This window comes from Hippocampus guttulatus, chromosome 10, assembly GCF_054856545.1.
Source record: "Hippocampus guttulatus isolate MCC_2025c chromosome 10, RoL_Hgut_1.0, whole genome shotgun sequence".
Lineage (NCBI taxonomy): Eukaryota > Metazoa > Chordata > Actinopteri > Syngnathiformes > Syngnathidae > Hippocampus > Hippocampus guttulatus.
In genome coordinates this window covers 4,580,887-4,605,705 of record NC_141270.1, presented here as the reverse complement: position 1 = coordinate 4,605,705, position 24,819 = coordinate 4,580,887, and the positions used below count along the sequence as shown (strand labels likewise).

General features: G+C 44.3%; 5 protein-coding genes across 7 annotated transcripts in view; 3 read left to right on the top strand and 2 right to left on the bottom strand.

Annotated features, from left to right (window-relative positions):
* Nucleotides 1-814, bottom strand: part of tet1 (tet methylcytosine dioxygenase 1) — a 32,876-nt gene extending 32,062 nt beyond the window's left edge. The window contains exon 1 of the mRNA XM_086121721.1: nt 267-814. The gene's annotated coding sequence lies outside the window, so the exon portion shown is untranslated. The remainder of the gene's footprint in view (nt 1-266) is intronic.
* A 754-nt stretch (nt 815-1,568) lies between these two features.
* On the bottom strand, nt 1,569-12,512 carry ccdc93 (CCC complex scaffolding subunit CCDC93). Of its 2 annotated transcripts, XM_086121726.1 has the most exons (5): nt 12,367-12,512; nt 12,162-12,290; nt 7,353-7,449; nt 2,371-3,862; nt 1,569-2,269 (listed from the first exon to the last, which is right to left on the bottom strand). In XM_086121726.1, exon 4 carries the CDS (start codon nt 3,816-3,818, stop codon nt 2,385-2,387), a length of 1,434 nt encoding a protein of 477 aa, XP_085977852.1. In that variant the 5' UTR covers nt 3,819-3,862; nt 7,353-7,449; nt 12,162-12,290; nt 12,367-12,512; the 3' UTR covers nt 1,569-2,269; nt 2,371-2,384. The 2 variants fall into 2 exon arrangements, with proteins under 2 accessions (XP_085977852.1, XP_085977851.1); XM_086121725.1 differs by lacking the exons at nt 7,353-7,449; nt 12,162-12,290; nt 12,367-12,512 and having other exon boundaries at nt 2,371-4,405.
* On the top strand, nt 4,931-9,969 carry slc25a16 (solute carrier family 25 member 16). The gene is made up of 10 exons (XM_086121732.1): nt 4,931-5,065; nt 6,164-6,256; nt 6,340-6,473; nt 6,579-6,642; nt 6,910-7,031; nt 7,107-7,173; nt 7,425-7,587; nt 7,669-7,737; nt 7,851-8,047; nt 8,159-9,969. The coding sequence occupies exons 1-9, from the start codon at nt 4,963-4,965 to the stop codon at nt 8,005-8,007; spliced, it is 972 nt and encodes a 323-aa protein (XP_085977858.1). The 5' UTR covers nt 4,931-4,962; the 3' UTR covers nt 8,008-8,047; nt 8,159-9,969.
* On the top strand, nt 10,831-17,432 carry LOC147198970 (polyunsaturated fatty acid 5-lipoxygenase-like). 2 transcript variants are annotated; one of them, XM_086121723.1, is made up of 14 exons: nt 10,836-11,206; nt 12,355-12,553; nt 12,624-12,705; nt 12,781-12,903; nt 13,087-13,193; nt 13,272-13,444; nt 13,533-13,679; nt 14,568-14,771; nt 14,851-14,937; nt 15,347-15,525; nt 15,967-16,088; nt 16,248-16,348; nt 16,851-17,021; nt 17,168-17,432. In XM_086121723.1, the coding sequence occupies exons 1-14, from the start codon at nt 11,057-11,059 to the stop codon at nt 17,345-17,347; spliced, it is 2,025 nt and encodes a 674-aa protein (XP_085977849.1). In that variant the 5' UTR covers nt 10,836-11,056; the 3' UTR covers nt 17,348-17,432. The 2 variants fall into 2 exon arrangements, with proteins under 2 accessions (XP_085977848.1, XP_085977849.1); XM_086121722.1 differs by having other exon boundaries at nt 10,831-11,206; nt 12,624-12,903.
* A 1,776-nt stretch (nt 17,433-19,208) lies between these two features.
* On the top strand, nt 19,209-24,702 carry LOC147198969 (polyunsaturated fatty acid 5-lipoxygenase-like). The gene is made up of 14 exons (XM_086121724.1): nt 19,209-19,427; nt 19,916-20,114; nt 20,192-20,273; nt 20,346-20,468; nt 20,670-20,776; nt 20,864-21,036; nt 21,330-21,476; nt 21,545-21,748; nt 21,816-21,902; nt 22,809-22,987; nt 23,067-23,188; nt 23,273-23,373; nt 23,547-23,717; nt 23,792-24,702. The coding sequence occupies exons 1-14, from the start codon at nt 19,275-19,277 to the stop codon at nt 23,969-23,971; spliced, it is 2,028 nt and encodes a 675-aa protein (XP_085977850.1). The 5' UTR covers nt 19,209-19,274; the 3' UTR covers nt 23,972-24,702.
* Nucleotides 24,703-24,819: the final 117 nt, after the last annotated feature.

Sequence of the window (24,819 nt, the reverse complement as noted above, 5' to 3'; positions counted from 1 at the left end):
AACACGTTGCCGAGTGCTGCTCGGGGCCAGATCCTGTTGTCGAACGTGCTTATTACAGCCTTACAAACGCCCTCTGCGTCGCCCTTTTACTCGTTTTTTTTTTTTTTTTTTTTTGCACTTGACCGTCCGCGTTTAAAGCGCCTAATTGGGAAGTGGGGGGTGTTATTCGTGGGGTGGCGGTCGAAGACAAACCCCCACTTTCACACGGATCTGTCGCTCGTGCGGGTTTATTTACGCGTTTTTGAAGCAGAAAATACTTGACATACCAGAGAGGGAGCCAGTTGCGCCGTCTGAGGTGCTAATAATACTCCACCGAGACAGCGAGACCTTGTATGCGTTTCCCCTCCTCGGCAAATTTAGCCCACCGCTGCTGATGGCGAATCGCTCGGCTGCTGGGCTCCCACACAGACGCGTTCATGACAGGCGGGTGGACGGGCTGGAGGGGGGTGGGAGTCCCGGTGGCCACGTCGCCGCGCGGTTCGCTCGTTTCGCGTCGTCAAAACGTCAAACCCTCTTGTCACAGCCTCAGCCACGGCCAGGGTAGCCCCGCTCGCTCACGCTCGGCGCTCCCTCCTGCCAGACGCCAACCTTCTTCGGGTTTCGGCCGGGGTAGAGGCTTGTCGTCTCCGGGCTGGAGGGGAGGCGCGAAAACCAGACACGGACAGAAGCTGTCAGCGGGAAGCGGATCGGAAGCGTGAACGTGTATGACTGCAGTCATTTTCCCGCCACGCGTCCTCGATAAGCGTAAACGTTTTCAAGAAAAAGGTGCATTTTAATATTCCAAGAATAAAGGCAGGCATATTTTCGAGAGAGGAAAAACACCTTTTATTTTCAAGGAGAATTTTTAAAATGTTTTCGGACCCCCCCCCCCCAGCATTTTCGTGAGTCATATATATTTTTTGAAGTGCATATTTTCTATTAAAAAAACATAACAACAAAGTATCATATTTTTAGAGAAGTCATATTTTTTTAGCAAGTTGCAGGAGTACGAGTATAAAGTAAAGCATATTTTAGAGTAAAATAATTGCATATTTTTTGAGATTTTTTTTTCTAGATCAAAAATATATTTGTGAGAAAATTTGAAGATTAATAGGTGTGTAGTCTCAAGAGAAAAAATGATCTTCGAGAAAAGTCCAATTCTTTAGAAAATGTTATATGAGGCGGGCGGCCCGGCAGTCCAGTGGTTAGCACGTCGGCTTCACAGTGCAGAGGTACCGGGTTCAATTCCAGCTCCGGCCTCCCTGTGTGGAGTTTGCATGTTCTCCCCGGGTCTGCGTGGGTTTTCTCCGGGTGCTCCGGTTTCCTCCCACATTCCAAAAACATGCATGGCAGGCTGATTGGACGCTCTGAATTGTCCCTAGGTGTGAGTGTGGGCGTGAATGGTTGTTCGTCTCTGTGTGCCCTGCGATTGGCTGGCAACTGATTCAGGGTGTCCCCGCCTACTGCCCGAAGACGGCTGGGATAGGCTCCAGCACCCCCCGCAACCCTAGTGCGGATCAAGCGGTTCGGAAAATGGATGGATGGATGGATGTTGTATGAGAATTAAACAACACATCTTGGGGAAAAAGTGGGTGAATTAAATGTTTTAAAGACACAAAGTTGCACTTTTAAAATAGTCGTATTGTTTTAAAAATGGAAGTCAAGTCACAAGTTTTTGTTACAAGATTATGCTCGATGCAGCCCCACTAGTCAAAAAACTGTATTCTGATTGTGTTTGTCGAATATGAATTAAATAGCAAAATCTACCCATTTTAATCCATCGCAAGAACATTCGGGCATGCGAATGTCAAATGATCAAATTCAGAAAACAGGTGAGTCGTGATTGCTGAATCATAATCGTGATTGGTACTTACCTGAGCATTGAGAAACTGTGACATCATTTTTGGGTACTTTTTGAGCCAATGGTATATAGATTTTAATATTACAAGAACAATATCACTATTGGGGGCCTGGGGGGGCAAGTCAAGTTACATTATATATGTATACATACAACTCAAAAGACTTCACAAGCCAGGTGACAAAGAACCATGGGGAAGATGGGGGAATCCCTCTTACAGGATAACGTGGCTGCATAATTTGAAATTACACAATGTTAACTAGAATAGTGTGAGTAGCGATTTAATAAGATGAAGCGCTGCAGAAAGACTCCTTTGAAGCGGCCCCTCCTCAAAACTCAGTGGGCCCAGTCGGTCGATGCAGAATTATCCATAACAAGGCCTCCACGAACGTGGCCGACATCGGATCTTGTCCCGGTCAGTCGGTTCAGAATCTGTACAGCATCATCAGATTTGTTCATTGTTCAGAATACGTACATTTATCGGTTTTATTGCGTTTGCAAAGACTGCGCGCTAATATAATCTCATTGTTTACCTCCAGCAATATACCTAAGATGCTCCTTTTGCTCTCAACTTGGACAGCAGCATTTCGTTCTTTCGGCATTCTTCTTGAAAGTCTTTGACTGTTTGGAAATAAAGCCTCTGGATGTCGAGCAGCTCCAGGTATTTGTCATTCAGCTGATCTCTCCTCATTTTGTTCTCCTGCTTTTTCTTCTCCATCTTGATACGACTCTGTCCGATTCCCTCCACGATCTGCTCCATCTGTCTGAGGAACTGTTCCTTTGCGGCTGAAGAGGACATGGCTTGTTGGAAGTTGTCGTGAATGGAATTCAGCAAATTAACCTCCTTCTCGAGATAAACTTTTTGGTCATCCAATGTATTATACAAGGTGAAGAACTGTTTGGTCTCTTTGTGCGTTGCAGAAACTTGGCAATAGAGCTCAATGAATCTCTTCTGGTACTGTGCGAGTTCTGCACGGCAAGGCACCTCATCGATCTTTCTCTGCAAAACGGCGATGTCACGATTCCTCCTAGCCATAAGCAGACGGACCTTCTGTAGCTTCTCTCTATCCGCATTATGCTGTTTGTCAATCAATTGGTTTCTCTCCTTCTCCTCCTCTGTACCAACTCCGGATGCTGCGCTTAAATTTTCAATACTCTGCTGCAGGCGGACCATCTCATCTTTACAGTGGGTACGAAACTCCTGCTCTTGAAGTTTCAAGTTTTCATTCGATGTTACCAGAGACCTCAGCTTCTCGAGCATGTTGTGGTCAGCCTGACGTTCCACGTCCTCGAAAATCATCACCTCATTCATCAGTCTATCCGACCGCTCGGTGACCTCGGTCAGCTTCATCTTGGCTTCATCGCAGCCTTTCTTAACTTCGGCATGCTGGGCTTCTAGCTCAGCACGCTGGTTAATCATCTGCTGGATCTGTTTGTTCAGAGAGGCAACAGCTCTGAGGTGTTGGTGAAGTGGGCCATACCACTCCGAAGAGTCCTCTGATGCCTCCATGTGTTTCTCAGCATACTCAGAAGCGATCTGTTTGATCTCTTCAGACCGCTGTCCCACAATATCCCCCACCGTGCGTGCTGTCAGCTGGCCCTCTAGATTGGCCATGGCAGCCATTGTGTTCATCAGACTTTTGATCCGCTTCTCCTCTGCCGCCCACTGAACTTCTTCCTCTGACAACTGTTTCACAGAGTCTTTCGTTGTCAAAGCCATTTTTTCACCTGACTTATCTTGTTTGCTGAATCCATATTGCCTGCCATATTCCAGCAATGTAGAGTGAACCTTGGACTCCTCATCCAGTAGTTCCCCTGCCTCCTTTTGCCTTCTGTATTTTCTCTGTGGTTTGTATACTTCCAGGATATCAAGAACTGCTCCCACTGCCTTGTCTCTTCTTTGATGGAAGTCTTCATCCTCTGGAAGGTTGAAGGCCTTCTGGAACTGAGATATGGAGTAGGCTCTAACGTAATCGCCCATTTGCTCTCTAGTCTCGATGGCCCGCTTCACTAGCCACTGTATCACTGGAAAAATATGAATAAAATCAAGCCCTTGGATTTGATGAGGCTCCAGGAGATGAGGACATTTCATTTTTGGCAAAACGGACACAATTTTCTCAGTCAAAGCTATTTTCTGGCCGATGGTTGAGTTTTCTTGAAAAAGAAGATCAACGTCAATGTCATAGTTACACGTAGTGATGCACCAAGTCATTCCGCCGACCACCTTATCAAAAGATGACAGTCCCTTGATGCGGGCCCGAAAATATCCGGCAGCCAAAAGAAGCTCAAGGATCTCCGCCAGCTTAATGCACTGCTCTTCATCCTCCCGGGCTTCCACCTGAATAACGTCGCCGCCTTGATGCTCAGAACCTAATTTTGAGCCGCGTCTTGCTGTATTAAACACAGAGGCGGTCGCTGCCATGTCGATTAAAGTGTCAGGTTTTGGAACGGAAACGTTGGTTCACTGTGGCGCGCTCAATTGACGTCTTCTACGTCATTAGCGTGCGCTCGTAGACCAAGAACGGAGGCCATCCTTCTCCTTGTTAAGTACTACGTGAACTTTGGAAACTTCGCTATGGCTAGGAACTAAATTATATTCTCGTCTTGCTCTATTAAAAACAGAGATGATCGTTGCCATGTAGATTGACGGAAACACCACTCCAATATGGCGCGTGATACTGACGTCAGCCACGTCACCAGCGAGCGCTTGTCAAGCAAGTGCGAAGGGCACTCCAGCTCTTGTTTAGCATTACGTGAACATCGGAAACATCGGCATATCTTCTTATTCGATAGGTTATGTTCTCAGATCATGAATGTTTAGCGACACTAATATTTGGTACGCTCGCGTGTCGTGTGAGCTAGCGTCGTGTCCAGGAACAAGTCGACGGCAAAGTCATTTTACTGACGGAACATTTATTCCATTGCTATTAACGGTGTATGTACAGAATTTCAAGTCGTAAGTACAGTGCAGTATTTTATAGTACATACAATGGATGGATTTTACTCGACACATCCCAAAATCCAAGAATGTTGGGCAATGCCTTTGCTGATGACCAATATATAAATAATGATATGTCTATTTTTTCTTGGTAGCGATGCATGAGGTGGATTTGTGAGCATCCAGGATGACATCGGAGGCTGCTGCTGCTCCTGTCCCCACACCTCCAGGCTTAAGCAGCACTAAAGCGCGAATAGACCACTATTGGCTCCGCTCTTTTGTTGCTGGAGGTAGGTCGTGACACATGATTGTTATTTAGACATGTCATTTCGGGGCACCATGATCAAATTTGCTTCCCGGCTTGCTCGATGTTTCCTGTTTAAAAAAAAATAAATTGCAGTGGACCAGTATTGTTGGGGCTCTGGTCACGTGATTCATATTGTTGTTGCTAGACTGTTGTTGTGCCCTTTGTTCGCTCATCCCTCAACAACGTTGTCCTGTTTTCGCTATCTACCGTCTGTCCCTCTACGCTGTCTCTCCATTGCAAACCAACCATTTTCACAAACACGAAAATGTTTGCACTCTATTCTTAAAAAGTATTTTCACATGACATAATGTCAATCCAGTATAAACCTCATACAAGTCACAACACTATTAAAAATGCCACAGTTATATGTTAACAACGTTAACACGGACATGTCGTATTTGTTGATGTGCATTTTTCCCCCCTCACAATTTCACTGCTCTCCCGACTGGTAGGCCAATGCCGAGTATACGCTCTGCTGCCATGACAGCTCAAGGCAGTGCTAGGGGGTTAAGACAAGGCGAGCGCTACTACGAGCTCAGGGTGAAGGACAAAAAGCAAGCGCTTATAAAGACAGAAAAAGTGTCAACTGTGTTTTCATTTGTGGAGGAAGCGCTCTCCAGCCATGCTGCTGAATTCAACTTGTAAATTATCGTCGCTTTTTGAAGATTGCACTTTATAAAAACATTCTTAAATAAAATGGAAATAATTAAACAGTTTTTGCCACATTTGTTTCGTCAATTTAGCAGGCATTGTGCTGCCTCTTTTGGTGTATTCTCCTTTGCCTCCTGGGAGCAGTATGCCATACAGCTGCACATGAAGACTGTCATGGCGCCTCAATAGACTGCAATAATATTGGTCTTTCAATGCAGAGGATAAAGAACATCTGCCTATGAGTATTAAATTATCTGGCTACACGTGTTGCTTCTGTTCAAATATCTGTTGCTTGAAGGGTAATAGGGTGAGCAGGCACTTTAGAGTCACAAATACGAGCAGTTAAAAAGTCAAGAGTTCACAATATGAAAGGAATTTCTTTGTTTCTTTGGTGGAGAACCTTGTTTATTCAGTTACTTCTCTGCCGTAGGTGTCGCAGGATGCTGTGCCAAGTCTACAATCGCTCCTCTAGACCGGGTAAAGATTCTGCTTCAGGCCCAGAATCCCCACTACAAACACCTGGGTAATATGTAGACAAATCGTAATTTGAATTCATTTAGCGTCGCCCGATAATTGTGGACTTCATTGCGCCTCTTTCGATTTCAGGCGTGTTTTCCACTCTAAAAGCTGTGCCAAAAAAAGAAGGCTTCCGCGGCTTGTACAAGGGTAATGGTGCGATGATGGTGAGGATATTTCCTTACGGTGCGATCCAATTCATGGCCTTTGATAATTATAAAAAGGTATGGTCCTTCCTCTAGTGTGGGGTAAAAATGTCAGTAAATGGGATGCCCTTGGCCTCGAATGACAACTTGCACCTCCTGCATGCATTTTCACTTGCTCAACAGCTGCTTAGTAAACAACTTGGGATCTCCGGACATATTCACCGCCTCATGGCCGGTTCCATGGCAGGTAGGTTTGAAAACATTTTTGGTATGACGTTAGCTCCTTAAAATGGGGATCTCCCACATTCCAAAAACATGCGCGGTAGGTTAATTGATCACTCTAAATTGTCCCTTGACATGATTTCTTTTGTCTATGCGTCTCCCACGATTGGCTGGCAAGCAATCAAATTATCACTTTGACTCCACCTAGTGGAAATTTGCTGTTGTATGGCTTAATTCATTGGTAGAGGGTTTTTTTTTTTTTAAATTAAATGCCTCACCCCCGTCTTGTCAGGTATGACAGCGGTGATATGCACTTATCCATTGGACATGGTTCGAGCCAGACTGGCCTTCCAGGTGACCGGGGACCATCGCTACACCGGAATCATCAATGCATTCCACACCATCTATCTGAATGTGAGCTACTGGTGTATAAACACGTGCCGAAGACATGGTCGCAAATGTTTTATCACCGTTTGTATTTTGCCACAGGAGGGGGGATTCTTGGGCTTCTATCGGGGACTCACCCCAACCCTCATTGGAATGGCCCCTTATGCAGGTGATGGCTGTTGTCAATATATGTCTGTGAAAGCAGCGGGGTGTTCAAGCGACATGAAAAAACAGTTTTACAAGATCTACCGAATGAGCTCAATGTCTTGATGTCGGGATTGGTTTAAATTGCTTGAAGGATGTGTACATAGAAACAAAATCATCTGAATGTAGGCCAAAAAAATGTACCTGAAGTATTTAGTTGCAGAGCAGCACTCCACTCTCCTCCTGCTTGCTTGATGGTGTGTTTTGATGCTTCAGGTTTCTCCTTCTTCACCTTCGGGACCTTGAAAATCCTCGGTTTGAAACATTTCCCAGAGACGCTGGGACGCCCGTCGTCGGACAACCCAGACGTTCTGGTTCTTAAAACCAAAGTCAACTTGTTGTGCGGAGGCGTTGCCGGTGCCATCGCTCAGACGATATCGTAAGCACGACTGGACGACTTTCCCCTGATATGTGGCCTACTAGCATCTAAAATGTTTTGGGGTTGTTTTGGTCCCACTAGCTATCCCTTAGATGTGGCACGGCGAAGGATGCAGCTCGGATCCGTGCTTCCTGACGGACACAAGTGTGTGTACGTACCACCAGACCCCCCACCCCCCCCACTTCACTCAAGCGACAGTGGATCTCAAGCTCGCTTTCAGTTAAAACAACTATTTGCATATGCATCTCTTGTGCCCCGAACAGCTCCCTGAGCAAGACCCTATCTTACGTCTACAAGGAGTACGGGGTCAAGAATGGCCTCTACCGAGGCCTGTCGCTCAACTACATCCGCTGCATCCCCTCTCAGGCTGTGGCCTTCACCACTTACGAATTCATGAAGCAACTCCTCCACCTCAACTAGCGGCCGTGTCACTCATCTGACTCGCGCCGATGCTTACTTGGTACGTCTTAAAATGACCACAGCAACAAAATATTTAGAACGTGGTTTTTAAGGATCAAAAATTCCAATATTTTTGCATTACGATTCATTGCTTTAATTCCTTCGCCCCCAGGGGGCACGATGATGCAGATGTACACCGGAAGAAAACTCGGCGACTCATAAGCTGCAGGAGAGGATAAAGAATGTATGCCTCAAGTATTGTCATATTGCCTGTTGTATTTCAAATATCATTCGCATAGGTTTATAACAGACAAATTGATGCGAGTTTCGTTAGCCTGCCTATGGCCTTTTGCATTGTGTTAGCTTTTTGCCAGTACATAAGTGACGTGGCTGGGTTGAATGCACTGTGTGTACAGTGATTCTTTTTCTTTTGTGTTTAGTTTTACACTCAATTTCAACAGGGAGTGGCAGTAAAAAGCTTGAAGCAAGCCCTTCACCTCTTTTTTTTTGATGAATTGTTTACGCGTTCTAGCGTTTGGCACTCAAATTTTTGCTCACAGTTCCGGGCAAAAACATTCAGGCGACGGCTTGTATCCCAAAAACCTCTTAAGTCGGTGTACCACTGTACCTCCCGTTACAAGCGTGTATATAACCGGCAGCTGGAAAGAAGCGTAAAATGAGCAACTGATTAACTATATTTCTACCGTTACAGAGTAACATGAAATCCACACATTTCTTTGGATTTTTGGGATGAGTATAATACACTGAAAGCTGATGTTAAGATTGCATGACTTAGGATTCAGGGCTTTATAAATATATAAGGGGTGCGAGTGGCATATATGCCTTGTCCTGTTTTTCTTTCTTTATGTCTCTGCCTTTTTTTTTTAATGCCTCTTAAAATCTGATCAGTTTGTGAATCATCTTTCATTGTCTTATGCCAAACTTTAAACAGTATAGTGATATTATTGTTTTTTTATTTTTTGTTATGGACACAGATGTTTAACGTGTGCTTATAATCACTCGCAATTCTGTGTGCTCTGATATTCTTGTTGATGTCCATATTTGATTCTCTGTTGAATGTAGATCAGACAAGTCGGGATCGGGCGATGTTCTGATAGGAGGGAAAATTGCACTTTTAACTGTTTACCTTTTACTTCTGTTATTTATTGATTTAGCTTCATGTCGCCACTGGGTGGTGGCTCTGCTGACAGAAATGATGTGGTTTACAGTTATAGCTGAAAAAAGTCATGTAAATAAAACCGAATACGTGTGGAATAATTCTGTTTACGTAATCTAACGTAAATTGAAAACAGGCCTGCGGGGTATTTTTCTTTTCATGACAAATATTGGAAATGATTATCAGTCTTGGCGATTTAGTTTCACCGTTTTTTCCCCTTAACTTTTAGCAACCCTCGATAGATGTTTTACATTCGAAAAATGTCATGGCTTTCACCAAACGGAAACGTCACAGGACGTAGAAACAACAGCAGTTATGTATTTTCTGCCATCTAGTGGTCGAGCATTTAATTGTCCTGCCTTTCACTTCTACTCTATGTATGTCGCTGGGATATAAATCTGCATTCATAATTTGCATTAAATAATTTTCGGACCAAAATAAAAAGTGAAATAAGGTAATTTCTCACGGTACATTTGAGCTTTTGTGGAACAATGGTTGGCAAACAAGTATTTTTGAAAAATTCAAGTGAATTTGGGGAATTTCTGCTAGCGCCACTCCAAAATTTTAGTCTAGCAACAGAAACACAATGTCAGCAATAGAAACTCATTACTCGTAAATATTCTCTACATTATATCACATATTTGTACAATGTGCTTGGCTACTTGATGTGAGTCATGTTTCGAGAAGTGACTGAACAAATATAAAAATGCCTTTGGATGTCCATATTGTATTTTCTTTCTCTGTTTGGCTTATGTGTATTTTTAAAATCAGGACATGATATTAAATATCACCTTGCTAACGCCATACTCAACTGTGTCTTCTTGCTTGAAGTCTTTAGACCACATGTGCCCCGGTATATCGTGGTTCATGGTTGACTCCTACGCTATATGGCATATCTTTTTAAGCGATCCTTTACTCCCACCCCAACCCCGAGTATACAGGGAAGTTAGAATTTGATGTACAGTATTACCGCGTTGGGCTGCAACATTCCATGCTAGTCGTTAGCCTGTCCATGGCATTTTGCATTATTGGATTGGATAAACTTTATTGTCAAATGTACTGTATGTGGAAAATACAGCACAGATGAAATTTCTTCCAATTATGTGTTAGCATTAAGCTACCAGCGTCTTATAAGACAAAATTACATGATTTAATTCACATTTTAGTGTTCATATTTAATTTTCTGTTTCATATGTGAGCTCTACAGTAGACTTCTACTGGGATTGACAGCGCCTCTAATTAGAGACACTGCAAGCAAGAGACAGAAAACATACCGTACTATGGATTCTTCAAAAAGTAATTTATTTATTTTTTTGAATGAAATGCGTCTAAAGTATGTAAGTTAAAAAGCAAAAAACTTTTAAACACGGTCTCCTATATTACAGATTTTCACTCTAAGTGGGTGGTTTTGAAATGTATGCCGTGGGGTTCATGAGGGTTCACCGTGTACGGGAAAAGTTAATTATGGTCAAGCCCGTAATGCAAAGAAAAAAAAAAAGGGAGGTCACTGACTGTACTGTGATATTTGCCTAGCGCATACTACCAGGCATTGTTCAGTGTCATGTGCAGATTTGACTAGTAAATTTGACGCCTCATATGAGGCTTCAATCAAGCACATCCATTTTACTGTTTTGGTTTGTAAAAGGAAAAATATGCCCCCAGGTAAACAAGGGCAGGGAGCGTCTCTGTAGTTCCCATAGCGCACCGCCCACATCTGCTTCACCAAGTTACACATTCTTGTGGCCTTTGTGTAAGAGAAGTGAAGACATCGGAAAAAAAATGAGAAGTGAACTTTTTGGAACCTAACCAACGGTGACCACTTAGACTGAAGTTAATGGGCAACGGAATTCATCATTTTAATCCAGGAGAGTGTTTTTTGGAGTCTTTCCATCAATGCCGTCGTACACAGTGACCATCGCCACGGGGAGCCAGTGGTTTGCAGGGACGGATGACTACATCTACATAACGCTGGTGGGCACCGAGAGATGCAGTGAGAGGACTCTGCTGGACAAGCCTCTGTACAATGATTTTGAGAGGGGCGCGGTAAGTGAGTCTTTACGCGGACACAACAGAGTCAAATATACATCTGCTACACGGTATACGTAGACATCATGGTTCTAATGTTAAAAGAGGAAGCTACCATGGAAGAGTCAGTGATGACATTTTACCCGACCCATTGCACACCTTGACCAAGTCATAGCGTTGTCTGTCGTTGAACCTACCAAAGAAAATGCAAGCACACGGTCGAGGAAGGCACCATCGGGTAAGAGAAAAAAAATGTAGGAAAGGGCTGAACATGTGAGATGGAGGCTAGTTGGCCTCGTAACCAGTTTCGGAGAGAGCATCGATCATGGCAAAAACATATCGGGGCTGATTCTGGCAGGGCATGGGAGATGGGCGAGCTCATGCGTGAAGAGGTGCGCCAAAGTCAAGATATATAGCTAGCTAGCTCGCTAGCTATTTATATATACTGTGTATATATATATATATATATATATATATATATATATTCGCTAGCTTCATGACCCACACGTCAAGCATAGACTTGGAGCCGCATCTCAGATAAGCTTCTTGCGGCTTTGCGCACCTAACCCTAACCCATCCCAGTGGATGACCATGAAGTCAATGATTAATCTTTGACGGGAAGGTTGTTCTTCAGTAAACAGAGAACAATCTATAATCAACCTCCCCGACAGGAACTCCATGCCATCCACGCCTCTTACCACAAGAAGCATTCATGGACATGAAGAGATTCCAAACTTTTAGCCAAGAATTTAGTCCCAGAGGCTATTCTGTTGCATACGTTCACATTTAATCTATGGTGACTGCAATTTGCTGGGAGATAAACTATGTTCCCAAATCCCCAGATCCAAGCAGACCAAACCCTTGGGTCTGTTCTTGCCACCACTGAGCCCACATGGCAGTTCCTCCTGGTCATTTTATTTTCTGGCCTGAGTCCAACGAGGCAACATGGAACCCCTGCTACCCAGACACTTACCTTTCGGAATGTCTCTGGCTCTGGAACCTCACTTTAGAACCACTTTACTCCTTTGTCCGTTTACCCCAACACTTCCAGAAAGGATCATCCCCTCGTCTTCCGTTTAAAAAGAGTTCTCCTAGAGAGCAGCTGAAACAACAAGTAGAGACCGATTCTAGTTTTTCCCAACCCACACAAACCGAATTGCTCGCAGGTGGATTCCTACCTGCTGAGGGCGGATGAGAACTTGGGCGAGCTTGCGTTGGTGAAGCTGGAGAAGAGGAAGTACTGGGTCCAAGACGACTGGTACTGCAGCTACATCTCAGTCAAGACCCCGAGCGGAGACAACGTGGAGTTCCCATGTTACCGCTGGCTGGTGGATGACAAGGAAGTGGTGCTGCGGGACGGACGAGGTAAGAGTCACAAACTCGCAGCGGGTTAGGCCAACTCATTCGTTTCATTCCATCCTTTTGGTTTGGTTAGCTCACCTGCCTCAGGATGATAAGACCAGCCTGGTCAAGCAGCACAGAAAGAACGAGCTGGAAATGAGGCAGAAAGCCTACAGGTGTGTCTTATCGGACCACGAAGTCATTCACCGGGGCCGTCTTGTTCCGTGTTTAACAGAAGTTTTGTACCTTAGATGGACGGAGTGGCAGCCCGGCTTTCCGATGAGTATAGATGCCGGCAGACACCAGGATTTGCCCCGGGACATCCAGTTTGACAGTGAGAAGGGAGTGGATTTCATACTGAACTACAGCAAAGCGTTTGTATTGCCTCTAATTGCCTTTTTTGTAAAACAGGACCACGATGGTATTTCAGCATTTTGTGTGAATGGATTGAATGCAGTTGCCCGAAAAAAACAACCCACCAAAAAAGTTTTACATTCACCTCCTGCAGTTGACATGTACAACACACAGTGAACGGATCATCATAAATACATTTCCAGAATCGAGAACCTGTTCGTGAACCACTTCATGCACATGTTCCAGACGTCCTGGAGCGACTTTGCCGATTTTGAGAAGATCTTTTTGCGAATCAAAAACACCATCTCAGGTGAGCCTCGGAATTGTCTTTTGAGCGGTTTCTTACTTTGCTCTTTTCACGTCTTTATTTTCCACACATACCCTTCAGAGTATGTGATGCAACACTGGAAAGAGGATTTCATGTTCGGTTACCAATTCCTGAACGGCTGCAATCCCGTCGTCATCCAAAAGCTCACCAAACTTCCCGACAAGTTTCCCGTCACCAATGACATGGTTGCGGTTAGCCTGGAGAGACATTTGACCCTGGAAGAGGAAGTGAAGGTAGAATAACGATCACATTTGCTGATGATTTCGGTCGCGTGCCTGCCGCCTTGTTGTCTGACCGGTCATGTGACTGCCGCGCTTCAAGGCGGGTAACATCTACATGGTGGACTACGAAGTGTTAGACGGCATCCGACCGAACTGCACAGATCCGTGCACCCTGCAGTACTTGGCAGCTCCCATCTGTCTTTTGTACAAGAACACCCGGAACAAGATCCTGCCGATAGCCATACAGGTACGGTGATATTTTTATGTTATATGATAAAATAAAATATATTTATCATTATGGCACATATGATTAGCTAGGATGCTATACAGGCACATCCTTGTCTGGCAGCTGGGGAAGGTCTGCGTTCTTAAAAGGATTCACCTATTAACTCATTGAGTATCACCCAATTCTGGACCAAGTCTGAAAAGACGTTTAAAAACGTCTTTGGGAGTGAACGAGTTAAGTGTGCCCAAGATTGCAGTAAGATAAGAAACGATCAGAAAACCTTTTTTGTCTCACAATGGAGAAATTCCCAATAGATAAGGAAGGCCAATTAGAAGCAAGTCGAAAGTTTTAACGGCCAAGCTCAAGTCCGCTATCGAATTATGAGATGTGTGCCAAAGAGACCGAATCCAACACTCTTCATTGTTCCAGTGGTGTACAGTGGACCTGCCTGGTGGTCGACTGGTTGGTGTGTAGAGGAGCAGGGTTCAATTCCGGCCCCGGCCTTCCTGTGTGGAGTTTGCATGTTGTCCCTGTGTCTGCGTGGGTTTTCTCCGGGTAATCCGGTTTTCCTCCCACATTTCAAAAAGATGCACGGCAGGTTGATGGAATATTCAAAATTGTCCACAGGTGTGATTGTCAGCGTGTTGTGTGCTTTGCGGTCTGCTGGCAACCATTTCAAGGTCTCTCCCGCTTACTGCCCGGAGACAGCTGGGATAGGCTGTAGCATGCCCGTGACACTTGGGAAGTTAATGGAAGGATGGAGGATTGTTTTCCCCTCTCATATGCGGATTGTCACTATTTGCCGGCTGACCCGGTCCTTATCCCCTACGAAAAGTGGGGCCCACTGTCCTTCCATTATTTGAAAGTAAAGACATTGGCGACGCTTCTCACCTTTGCTCGTCTCCCCAGTTGGCTCAGACTCCAGGCAAGGACAACCCCATCTTCCTGCCCACAGACAGTCAGTACGACTGGCTCCTGGCAAAGATCTGGGTGCGCTCGGCTGACTTCCAACACCACCAGACGGTCACACACCTGCTTAGGACACATTTGATCTCAGAGATGTTTGCGATCGCCATGTTCCGGCATCTCCCCGCCGTCCACCCTGTTTTTAAGGTCAGACCCTCATCAATGAATCCGGCGGTAAGCCGAAAAGGCGACTAACTAACGACAGATGTGCTCTTTCTTCTGCAAGTTGCTCATTCCACATGTCCGTTTCACCATCGCTATCAACACCAAGGCCAGAGAGCAGCTCATCTGCGAGTGTGGTATCTTTGACAAGGTGTGTGTGGAGCATCTTCAGTGAAGCAATTTAAACCTTTCATGCACCCTGTAACCTGATAACACGATAAGCTGTCTACTGTAGTCACCGCTGTCCCTGACAGGGTTAGGGTTAGCATAACTTGTTTTGGGAGTGCAGGTGGAAAGTGTAGATGACTCAGTTGGGTATAAAAATGGATACATGGATTATTTCTTGGACCAAAGGACCCAAACCAGATTTTCCACTTGTACTTTGCTTGAAAGAAAAAAAAAAGGCAGAGCTTTTCATTTTGTAAATATTGTCCAAATTACACCACTGCCGGTCTGTTGGAACATCAACATGATGCTTCTCATCCATGTAAACGACTCGACAACCCCTCCTTGAAATGATCTCAAAGAACAATAATGTGTGTTTCTTCCGGCCCGACAAGGCGAACGCCACAGGCGGAGGTGGCCACATGCAGCTGGTTCGGAAGGCCACGAAAGCCCTGACCTTCAGGTCTCTTTGCTTCCCCGACATGATCAAATCTCGTGGAATGGAGAGCAAGGAGGAGGTTCCTACCTACTTCTACAGAGATGATGGCTACAAGGTATGGGAGGCCACCAAAAGGTGAGGAACAAAAATGGTGCTCGCAGAGTTAAAATTTGGTTGCCCATACTTGACTCGGATCGTCTCCATAAAGTCAGGAAAAGCCTACTAGAACAGCTGAACTTTATTTAGGGTTAATCAGTGGCACTTTAAAGGGTGGGAGGCATGATCTGAGTTCTGACTCACATTTAGCACCGTGGGTTTAAATGTGTTTAGCTGATTCTAAAAACTTATAAGAGGGTGTGCACACTTATACAACCAACCACATCTCAATTGTTCATCACTTCCCCGATTCAAATGTTTTGAGTTGTACAGGTTATAGGTTAGGATAATGGTGGATAAGTTTTGAAATGCTTCAGGTTTCATCTTTTTATTTCATATAAACCTGGAATTTGAACAGGGGTGTGTAGACTTTGTACATCCTCTCTATTTGGACTTCATACTCGAACGTGTCTTTTGCAGCTTTGTATCCGATGTGGTCGCTGTTTACTACACCAGCAACGAGAAAGTGCAGGGGGATGAGGAAATCCAGGCCTTTGTTAAAGACGTGCGCACCTTCGGCATGCAGGATTTGGATACGTGCGGTACGTAAAACCGTAATCTAATCTCAAAAGTCAAATGTGCTCGACGGGAACAAACAAGCTCAAATGTCTTCATGAGAAAAAAAAGCGTCACGGCGTCCTCGAATGTGTTGCGCAAGCTTGCGTAGTCGTCATGTGTTTGCCAATGCCAATTCTTTGCAGATTTCCCAAAGACGCTGAAATCTCGCGAGGAGCTGATCGAGTACTTAACCGTCATCGTGTTCACCGCGTCGGCTCAACACGCAGCCGTCAACTTTGGACAAGTATGTACATTTCGGTTCGTTACATCCGGTGTGCACCAGTCAACGTGTTCATTTCCGCCAGTTTGTTCCAAACCCTTTTTCACAACAGGCACTCATTTAATTAGCATGTGCACTCAAAATACTTCATTGTCAGGCGATTTTCTTTTAGCTTGCAATAAATGGTTCGATAGTTTGACCGTAGTTTAAATTCATGGAATTTAACCACAATTTAAAAAAGTATAATCATGATATTATGGATGAAGTCCCATTTTCTATTCTGAGGAACAAAAATATGCATTAAAAATATTATTAGCGATTATTCTTTAAACCCGTCGGCCTGCTCAAACAAGAAAAAGATGTAAGGGGAAAATATGAAACTACTGGGTTAAAAATGTTTTTTAATGATCAATTCTCATTAATAATAATAATAAGAATAATATTCCATCCAGCGCCAATGCAAAAAATACCATAGGTATCGAGTGTTCAGATGAACAAACTGTCAACTCTTTGTGACCGCATCAAGTACGACTGGTGTTCCTGGATTCCCAACGCTCCGTCCACTATGCGGAAGCCTCCGCCCACGGAGAAAGGTTTGGCCGACGTCACCCTGATCATCGACAGCCTGCCGGACCGAGGACGCTCCAGCTGGCACCTGGGGGCCGTCTGGGCCCTCAGCCAATACCAAGAAAACGAGGTGGGTGCTACGTTTTCAATTGTAGAGTAAATAGCAACTGGGTAGCAAAAAGCAGCTGACAGTCTTGTCGATATTTTGACTCAATACGGTGAAAAAAAAGAATTGTCACGATAAACTTTCCTCCACGTTTTCTCACGTACTTTTAGCTCTACTTGGGAATGTACCCCGACGAGCACTTCATCGAGAAGCCAGTGAAGGTGGCCATGGAGAAGTTCCGGAAGAGCCTGGAGGAGATCAGCAGCGCCATCAAGACAAGGAACCAGGGAAAGAAACTGACCTATTACAACATGTCTCCCGACAAAATACCCAACAGTGTTGCTGTTTGAGGGGCGTGCTCATCCATATTGTGCCCAAACATTGGCTTCTTTTCAGAAATGCACACAATAAAAAGACACATTGACCTTAAAACAACCTTGGGTTCATCCGCTTCTGCATAGCAAGCTCTCACAACATGAAGAATTAAATGTTCAAACTGTGCGTAATATTACAGCGACTTAAATTTTGTTTTCAAACATTAATTTGGGTATAATTTTTAACTTTTGTTCTGGACATTTTTTCGATATTTAAGTGCAGTTTTAATGTTTTGAAACCATGCATAACGGTAACGTGGCTTACACCAATATTGATGATACTTTTTAAGACTTTCAAAATCCTATTGTTGCACGTTGATGAACACTTACGCCTACTACGCTTCAAGTATGTTCTTTCAATTCTGGTCCTGATGGTGGTATTCGGGATGAAAGGTTTGAGAACCACTGCTGGATAGAAATTGGTATTGGCCGGTCACACTCGTCTAGGTTTGCTTCTTTAGAAGGCAGTTGCATTCTCTCGATTCAGCTACAAATGTACACTAGGTGGCAGCATTGATTCCAAATGGACTCATTCACCATACCGCATTCCACAAATGTCAACAACAATTTGGTTATTTTATCCATGCCACACAGGTCTTAACATGTCCGGTTCCGCCATGCACTCATACAGTCTTGATGGACGGGTAGCCTTATCATGCCCAAACAGTTTTGCTGTATGACAGAAGAATTGCATACACTTCCTCTGTTGTTATTTATTGAGATGGATGTTTTAGAAAGGCAGTCGGACGGACAGAAATTCGAAAGGGAGCAGGCAAAATAGAGCTGGATTGGACAAGGCAGAATTGACTTGAATCCACTCTATATGTGATCTAGGTAAATAGTACTACACCCTGTGTGGAAGGCATTCAACCAGCAGCAACTATGACAGAGGAGGGAAGAACTCAACCAGATGCAGCAAGATGAAACTGAAATTCATCTATATGTGGTCTGAAATGGCAGCACTACACCCTGTGAGAAAGCGACTCAACAAATGACAACTATGACAGCACGGTGAAGAGCAGGACAGGACAGGATGTGACCGGACAGGACTGAATGGGCCAGGACAGGATGGAAAAGAATTAGACTGGATCTATAGGTGGACTGAGAAGGCAATGTTACGCCCTGTGAGAAAGGCCAGGGCAGAACAGGATTTTATCCCTATGTGGTCTGAGAAGGCAGTACAAGACCTTAGTAGTAGACTGACAAAATGGGGGAGGACAAGATTGGATTGGAATAGCCAGGTTTGGACAGGATTGAGCAAGACAGGATAGGATTGGATTTGATCTATATTTGGTTTGGGAAGGCAGTACAATACTGTGTGGGGAAGGGACGCAACAAATAGCAAAAATGACAGCATGGGGTAGGACAAGATTGTACTGGCCAGGTCTGGATAGGACAGGGCTGGATTTTATATAGATGTGGACTGGGAAGGCTGCGCTACACTGAAGATTGAGGAGCAAATTTTGGGCTAGGACAGAACAGGATTATACCTATTTATTTGTGGCAGCATAAAACTAGATTATTCAAGGAAGGGTCGCGACAAATAACACATACGTACGACACGGTGTCCCGGGACAACTTGGAAAGGGATTGCACAGGACTGAACTGAACAATACAGTAATGGCTTAGATTTTCTCTTAAAGTTGTCTGGGAAAGCAGTGCTGCAACATGTAGCAAATATGACAGGACCATCATTTTTTATGACATTTTTGTTTGGTTGAGCTGCGAGCTACAAAACATGGTTTAAAAAAAAAAAAAAAAAAAAAAGAGTCTGAAAATGGGTGGCACTGAATGATTTGGGAAGGGCTGGGGAGGAGACCATAAATGTACAGCAATTTCCTCTTCTGTGCTCACATCGGATTTCAGAAACTTTTTGAGAACTTTTCCATCCGACGCAGTAGCAATGGCGCACACATATGTGGTGAGCGTGGCCACGGGAACTCAAGGCAGGTCAGGGACCGATAACTACATCAGCATAACGCTGGTGGGCACCGAGGGTTGCAGCCAGAAGACTCGGCTGGACAAACCTAAGCACGATGACTTTGAGAGGGGCTCTGTAAGTGACATTTTCATCCACACGATTCATCATATTCATATTGGAGGTGATCTCGTCAAAAGATCTTTTATGAGTGTGAGCCATGTTGGCTGGAAGGACACATCTGCCGCTGTCTACAAAAAAGCCTGCAAGTGTCAGGTTACATTCCCAAATATTGCCTGAAGGAGGTATGCAGAGAGACTCACATCACCCTCCTATGTTTCATCGCTGATAAAACACAACAAAGACAACTACCAGACAACTTAAAGCCGTTTCTGCATTCATAACTTTGTAACCGAAAACGTAAATGTACACTTGGCGTGACAATAAAGACTCTCATTCATAATTCTGACATTTAAATGGTGACCGACAATTTTCTGCCGCAAACATTTGCAACATTTGATGTAATGCAGCGCTACCCCACTGCAAACTATGTTACTCATATAACTAGCGTACCACTGTTACCTCTATAAAAAGGTAAAACTGATGACACGCGTCATTGCTCGCAGGTGGATTCCTACCCGATCAAGGTGCAGGAGAACTTGGGTGATCTTGTGTTGGTGAAGCTGGAGAAGAAAAAATACATGGCACAGGACGACTGGTACTGCAGGTACGTCTCGGTCAGGTCTCCAGGTGGGGACAGCGTGGAGTTCCCATGCTATCGCTGGCTGGTGGATGACAAGGAAGTGGTGCTGCGGGATGGACGAGGTATAGGGTCACAAACCGCAGCGGGTCAGGTACGCTGATTTCATTCGATAACGTGGTGTTTCTCTGGCTTGTTTTAGCTCACCTGCCTCAGGATGATAAGACGAGCCCGTTCAAGCAGCTCAGACAAACCGAACTGGAAATGAGGCGGAAAGCCTACAGGTATGTCTCATCTGACCATGGTGTCTGTGACTGAGCGCCACATGCTCTGGAACTGGTTTTTGTGTACCTTAGATGGATGAGGTGGCAGCCCGGCTTTCCTATGAGCATAGATGCAAAAAGGCATCAGGATTTGCCCCGGGACATCCGGTTCAACAGTGAGAAAGAAGTGGATTTCGTGCTGAATTACAGGAAAGCGTATGTATTGCCCCTAATAGCCTGGACCACAAATACCCGAAAATAACCCAGAGGGCAGGGCTCTCCAATCTGCGGCAAAATAGTTAGAGCACTGATATTTGAACACAAAAGGTGAGACAGGGTAAAACCTATACTGATCGCCAGACGGTTGAGGTGTTTCTCAAACTTTTTGACAAATTGCTAATAAGCATGAATTTCCAGAATCCAGAACCTGCTCATGAACCGCTTCATGTGCATGTTCCAGTCGTCCTGGAAGGACATAGCCCATTTTAAGAAGATCTTTTTCGGCATCAAAAACCCAATCTCAGGTCAGTATCAGATTTACATTTTGTTCTTTACTGCCACATCTTATTTAACTGAAATTTCACATTTCACATGAATTACTTACACTTCAGGTTATGTGATGCAACACTGGAAAGAAGATTTCATGTTTGGCTACCAGTTTCTGAATGGCTGCAATCCTGTCCTGATCCAAAAGATTAGCAAACTTCCCGACAAGTTTCCCGTCACCAATGAGATGGTTGCTGTCAGCCTGGAGAGAGAGTTGACTCTCGAACAAGAAGTACAGGTAGACTTACTGTAGTCATTGCAATTTGTCTCGATACGGATGATTTTAGTCAAACCTGAACAGAAGACTTGATTGAGGAACAATTGACTTTTCCCACTGAGGTGTCCTCCAAGGTCCAGTTTTTTGCCACTTTCCTGTAAATCTTCTACCTATTCCCCTATATACAGGAGTATCTGACAGAAGGTCAGGTCTCACTAGCATTGGTTCGTTGATGACGACAATTTCTAACAGGAGTATGATCTATAACTCAACCAATAAATTGTGCTAAATAAAGGCTTCCATCATTGCTCCAGGCGGGGAACATCTACATGGTGGATTACGAAGTGTTGGATGGCATCAAAGCAAACGATACAGACCCAAAGACCCCGCAATACATGACAGCTGCCATCTGTCTTCTGTACAAGAACACACAGAACGAGATCCTTCCGATAGCCATCCAGGTAAGGCGGTATGGGATATGAGCCGGTCTTCCTCTACTTTGACAATATTTTCCATTGTTGCCTTGCAGTTGGGTCAGATTCCAGGTGAGGACAACCCCATCTTCCTACCCACAGACAGCGAAGATGACTGGCTCCTGGCAAAAATGTGGGTGCGCTCGACCGACTTCCAGCACCACCAGACAGTCACTCACTTGCTCAGGACGCATCTGATCTCAGAGATGTTTGCTATCGCTATGTTCAGGCAGCTCCCTGCAGTCCACCCCGTTTTTAAGGTGAGAACTCTCGCTCATTAACTTGAATGAAGGACTGAAAACTAGTAATTGTTGTGCTTATTCACAGCTACTCATTCCACATGTGCATTTCACCATCGCTATTAACACCAAGGCCAGAGAACAGCTCATCTGTGAACATGGTCTCTTTGATAAGGTGAGTTGTTTTAGAGTTTTTTCAATTTTTGAATTGAATACAACTTTATTGTCAAATGTGCTGTACATAAGTGGAAAGCATTCTTAGATAATCTTATATCAACTTGGGTGTTATTTGTATGAGTCCTCAAGATTAGTTTCATCAAGCTTGTGGTAGACAAAAAGTTAACCAAGTCCTGGTAAGGATTCAATGATAGTTGATATGAACTTGGGTCATACAAGTTCTAGTTTTGAATGTGTGAGGGCATCCTTAGGCTCTGAAAATTGGGGTAAGACTTTGAAGACTCAGAACAGGCACATGGTCAGAAGATTTGGGGCCAGAGCACATCTTGTGAGGCTCTGGTACAGAAACAGGCACTTAAGGACTGAAGACACCTGCAATATCAAACTTTTACACTTTGAAGACTAAAAGGTAAGGTCTGAAGACCTGGTGGCAGACTGACAGCCCCATATATGAAACCTAATCCCAGGTATACCCATAGACGGGACAGGATCTGCAGACCAGGGGCAGAAGCTCAAAGACTAAAAATATGAGGGCATACCAAGATTTGCCGTAAGATTTGGGTAAGAGCTTGGCCCTCTGAGGCTTTAAGGACTCTGAACAAAAATATTCTTCAGCTTCTGGGGAAGTCTAGATGGGTTCTGAACCATCTGCGGGACAAGGTCAAGCTCAGTCTCAACCTTTGAAGACTCAGGGACAGATGACAATCTGTGGATTGTAAGGGACAAGATTGAAGACAGAGTTCTCAGATATAGATTCAAGTTGTGGACAATGAAAAAATGAAATTGAGGACTCAATGGCTTGACCCAATTTAGAGGAAACATTCTATTTATGTGGACTCGGTTACATTTAAAAAGTCTCAAGAGTTCAGAGTCCACATTCTTTTGTTCCTTCCCGCATGTCAAGGCGAATGCTACAGGTGGAGGGGGTCATGTGGAACTGATTCAGAAGACCATGAAGACCCTGACATTCAGGTCCCTCTGCTTCCCGGATATGATCAAAGCTCATGGCATGGACAGCAAGCAGGACCTTCCCAACTACTTCTACAGAGATGACGGCTACAAGGTGTGGGAGACCACCAAGAGGTCAAGACCGTTTTGAGGTTCCAAAATTTTGCTTGCCTTATTTGTTTCTCCAGACTTAACTTGGATCATCTTCTTGTAGCTTTGTGTCCGATGTGATCGGCATTTATTACAGCAGCGATGAGGAAGTGCAGAGTGACGAAGAAATCCAGGCCTTTGTTCAAGATGTGCGCGACAACGGGATGAAAGACTTCAATCACTGCGGTGGGTATCAGTGACGTATGAACATCCGATATATCGTACACAAGAGCAACTTTAATTCCTACCTGGTGACATATTTCTATGCAGGGTTCCCCAGGTCGCTTGAATCCCGCGAGGAACTGATCGAATACCTGACCATCATCGTGTTCACGGCTTCAGCCCAACACGCAGCTGTCAACTTTGGACAAGTACGGTGCAGATTAGTGATTCCAAATGAAAAGCGGAGGTCTTTCCTGCAGTTGTAGATGGTCATATATGAACTGACACATTTTCCACAATGCGCAGTGACTACAAAAATGTTATTCATGTAAAAATGTTTACATTTAAGTACAGAGTGTAAACTTTCTCTTCACTTACCAAGTTCGACTGGTATTCCTGGATTCCCAACGCTCCGTCCACCATGCGGAAGCCCCCACCAAATCGAAAGGGTGTGGCAAATATAACCCTGATCATGGAAAGCCTCCCAGATCGAGGACGCTCCAGCTGGCATTTGGGTGCCGTTTGGGCCCTCAGCCAGTACCAAAAGAACGAGGTACATGTCATGTTTTCCACGTCAGCACCCAAGAAACCTGTCACCACTTGCGTGCACTCCTTTATGTTTTGTAGCTCTACTTGGGAATGTACCCTGACGAGTACTTCTTGGAAAAGCCAGTGAAAGCTTCCATGGAGAAGTTCAGGAAGAATCTGGCAGAGATCAGCAGCGGCATCAAGACGAGGAACCAAGGCCTGAAAATGCCCTACTACAACCTGTCCCCTGATAGGATACCCAACAGTGTGGCTGTTTAAACAAACATGGATTCTCTCCACTGTTTTTTTAAGATTTCAACCTTCCCAGCTATCATGCAAGTGTATCACTGTCTAATAAAAAACAAACAAACAAAAAAATGCTCATGGAATATAACCCCAGTAGGTTTCTCAAGGTCAGCAAACTTGAGTCAATTAAATTTGAAAACTAACATGGTGCATCCGCATTTAGCGGATATGCTGCATGCAGATGGAATAAAACAGAACTGAAGCCCCCAGTGCAATTTTTTAATCCAGGATAAAAGTCAATGCTTTCTCGACCCATACCTATGATTAAGGTCTTTTAAGAGTATTTGTGTAATCGCCCCCCCACCCCCAAAAAAAATCTTCTCTCACGTTTATAGAAATTTTAGTATACTTTTAAATTTCTTTGCTTTGAAATGTCTTAAATTCAGTTTTTTTCATGTTATTCTTTTGCCTCTAAATGTGTTGTAACTCTGCGACGCACATTTAGTTACCTTGTATATGAAATGCACAATACAAAGCTGCGTTGCCTTGCCTTATTATTCAATTTCACTGGTAGAAAACATGATAGCGTATAGCACTGAAACATGTCCCATCATTCAAGAAACTAAGGTCACCAACAAAATCGTTTGAAAATTTTCTGACAACGACATAAATGGCACGTAATTCGTGTATTTTTACTTTTGACTTTTTAGCTGTATGTTAATCCCTTCAGTCTGGCTCCCAATAAAGTGAAAATAGCGAATGTGCTTTGGCGAAGTTTTTGGAACGTAAATTCCGCCTGAAGGGACATGGAACTCACTCGGCCACGCCATTTAAAGGCACAGTACATAAATTCACAGCACAGTGAGTGCTATTCTTAAACA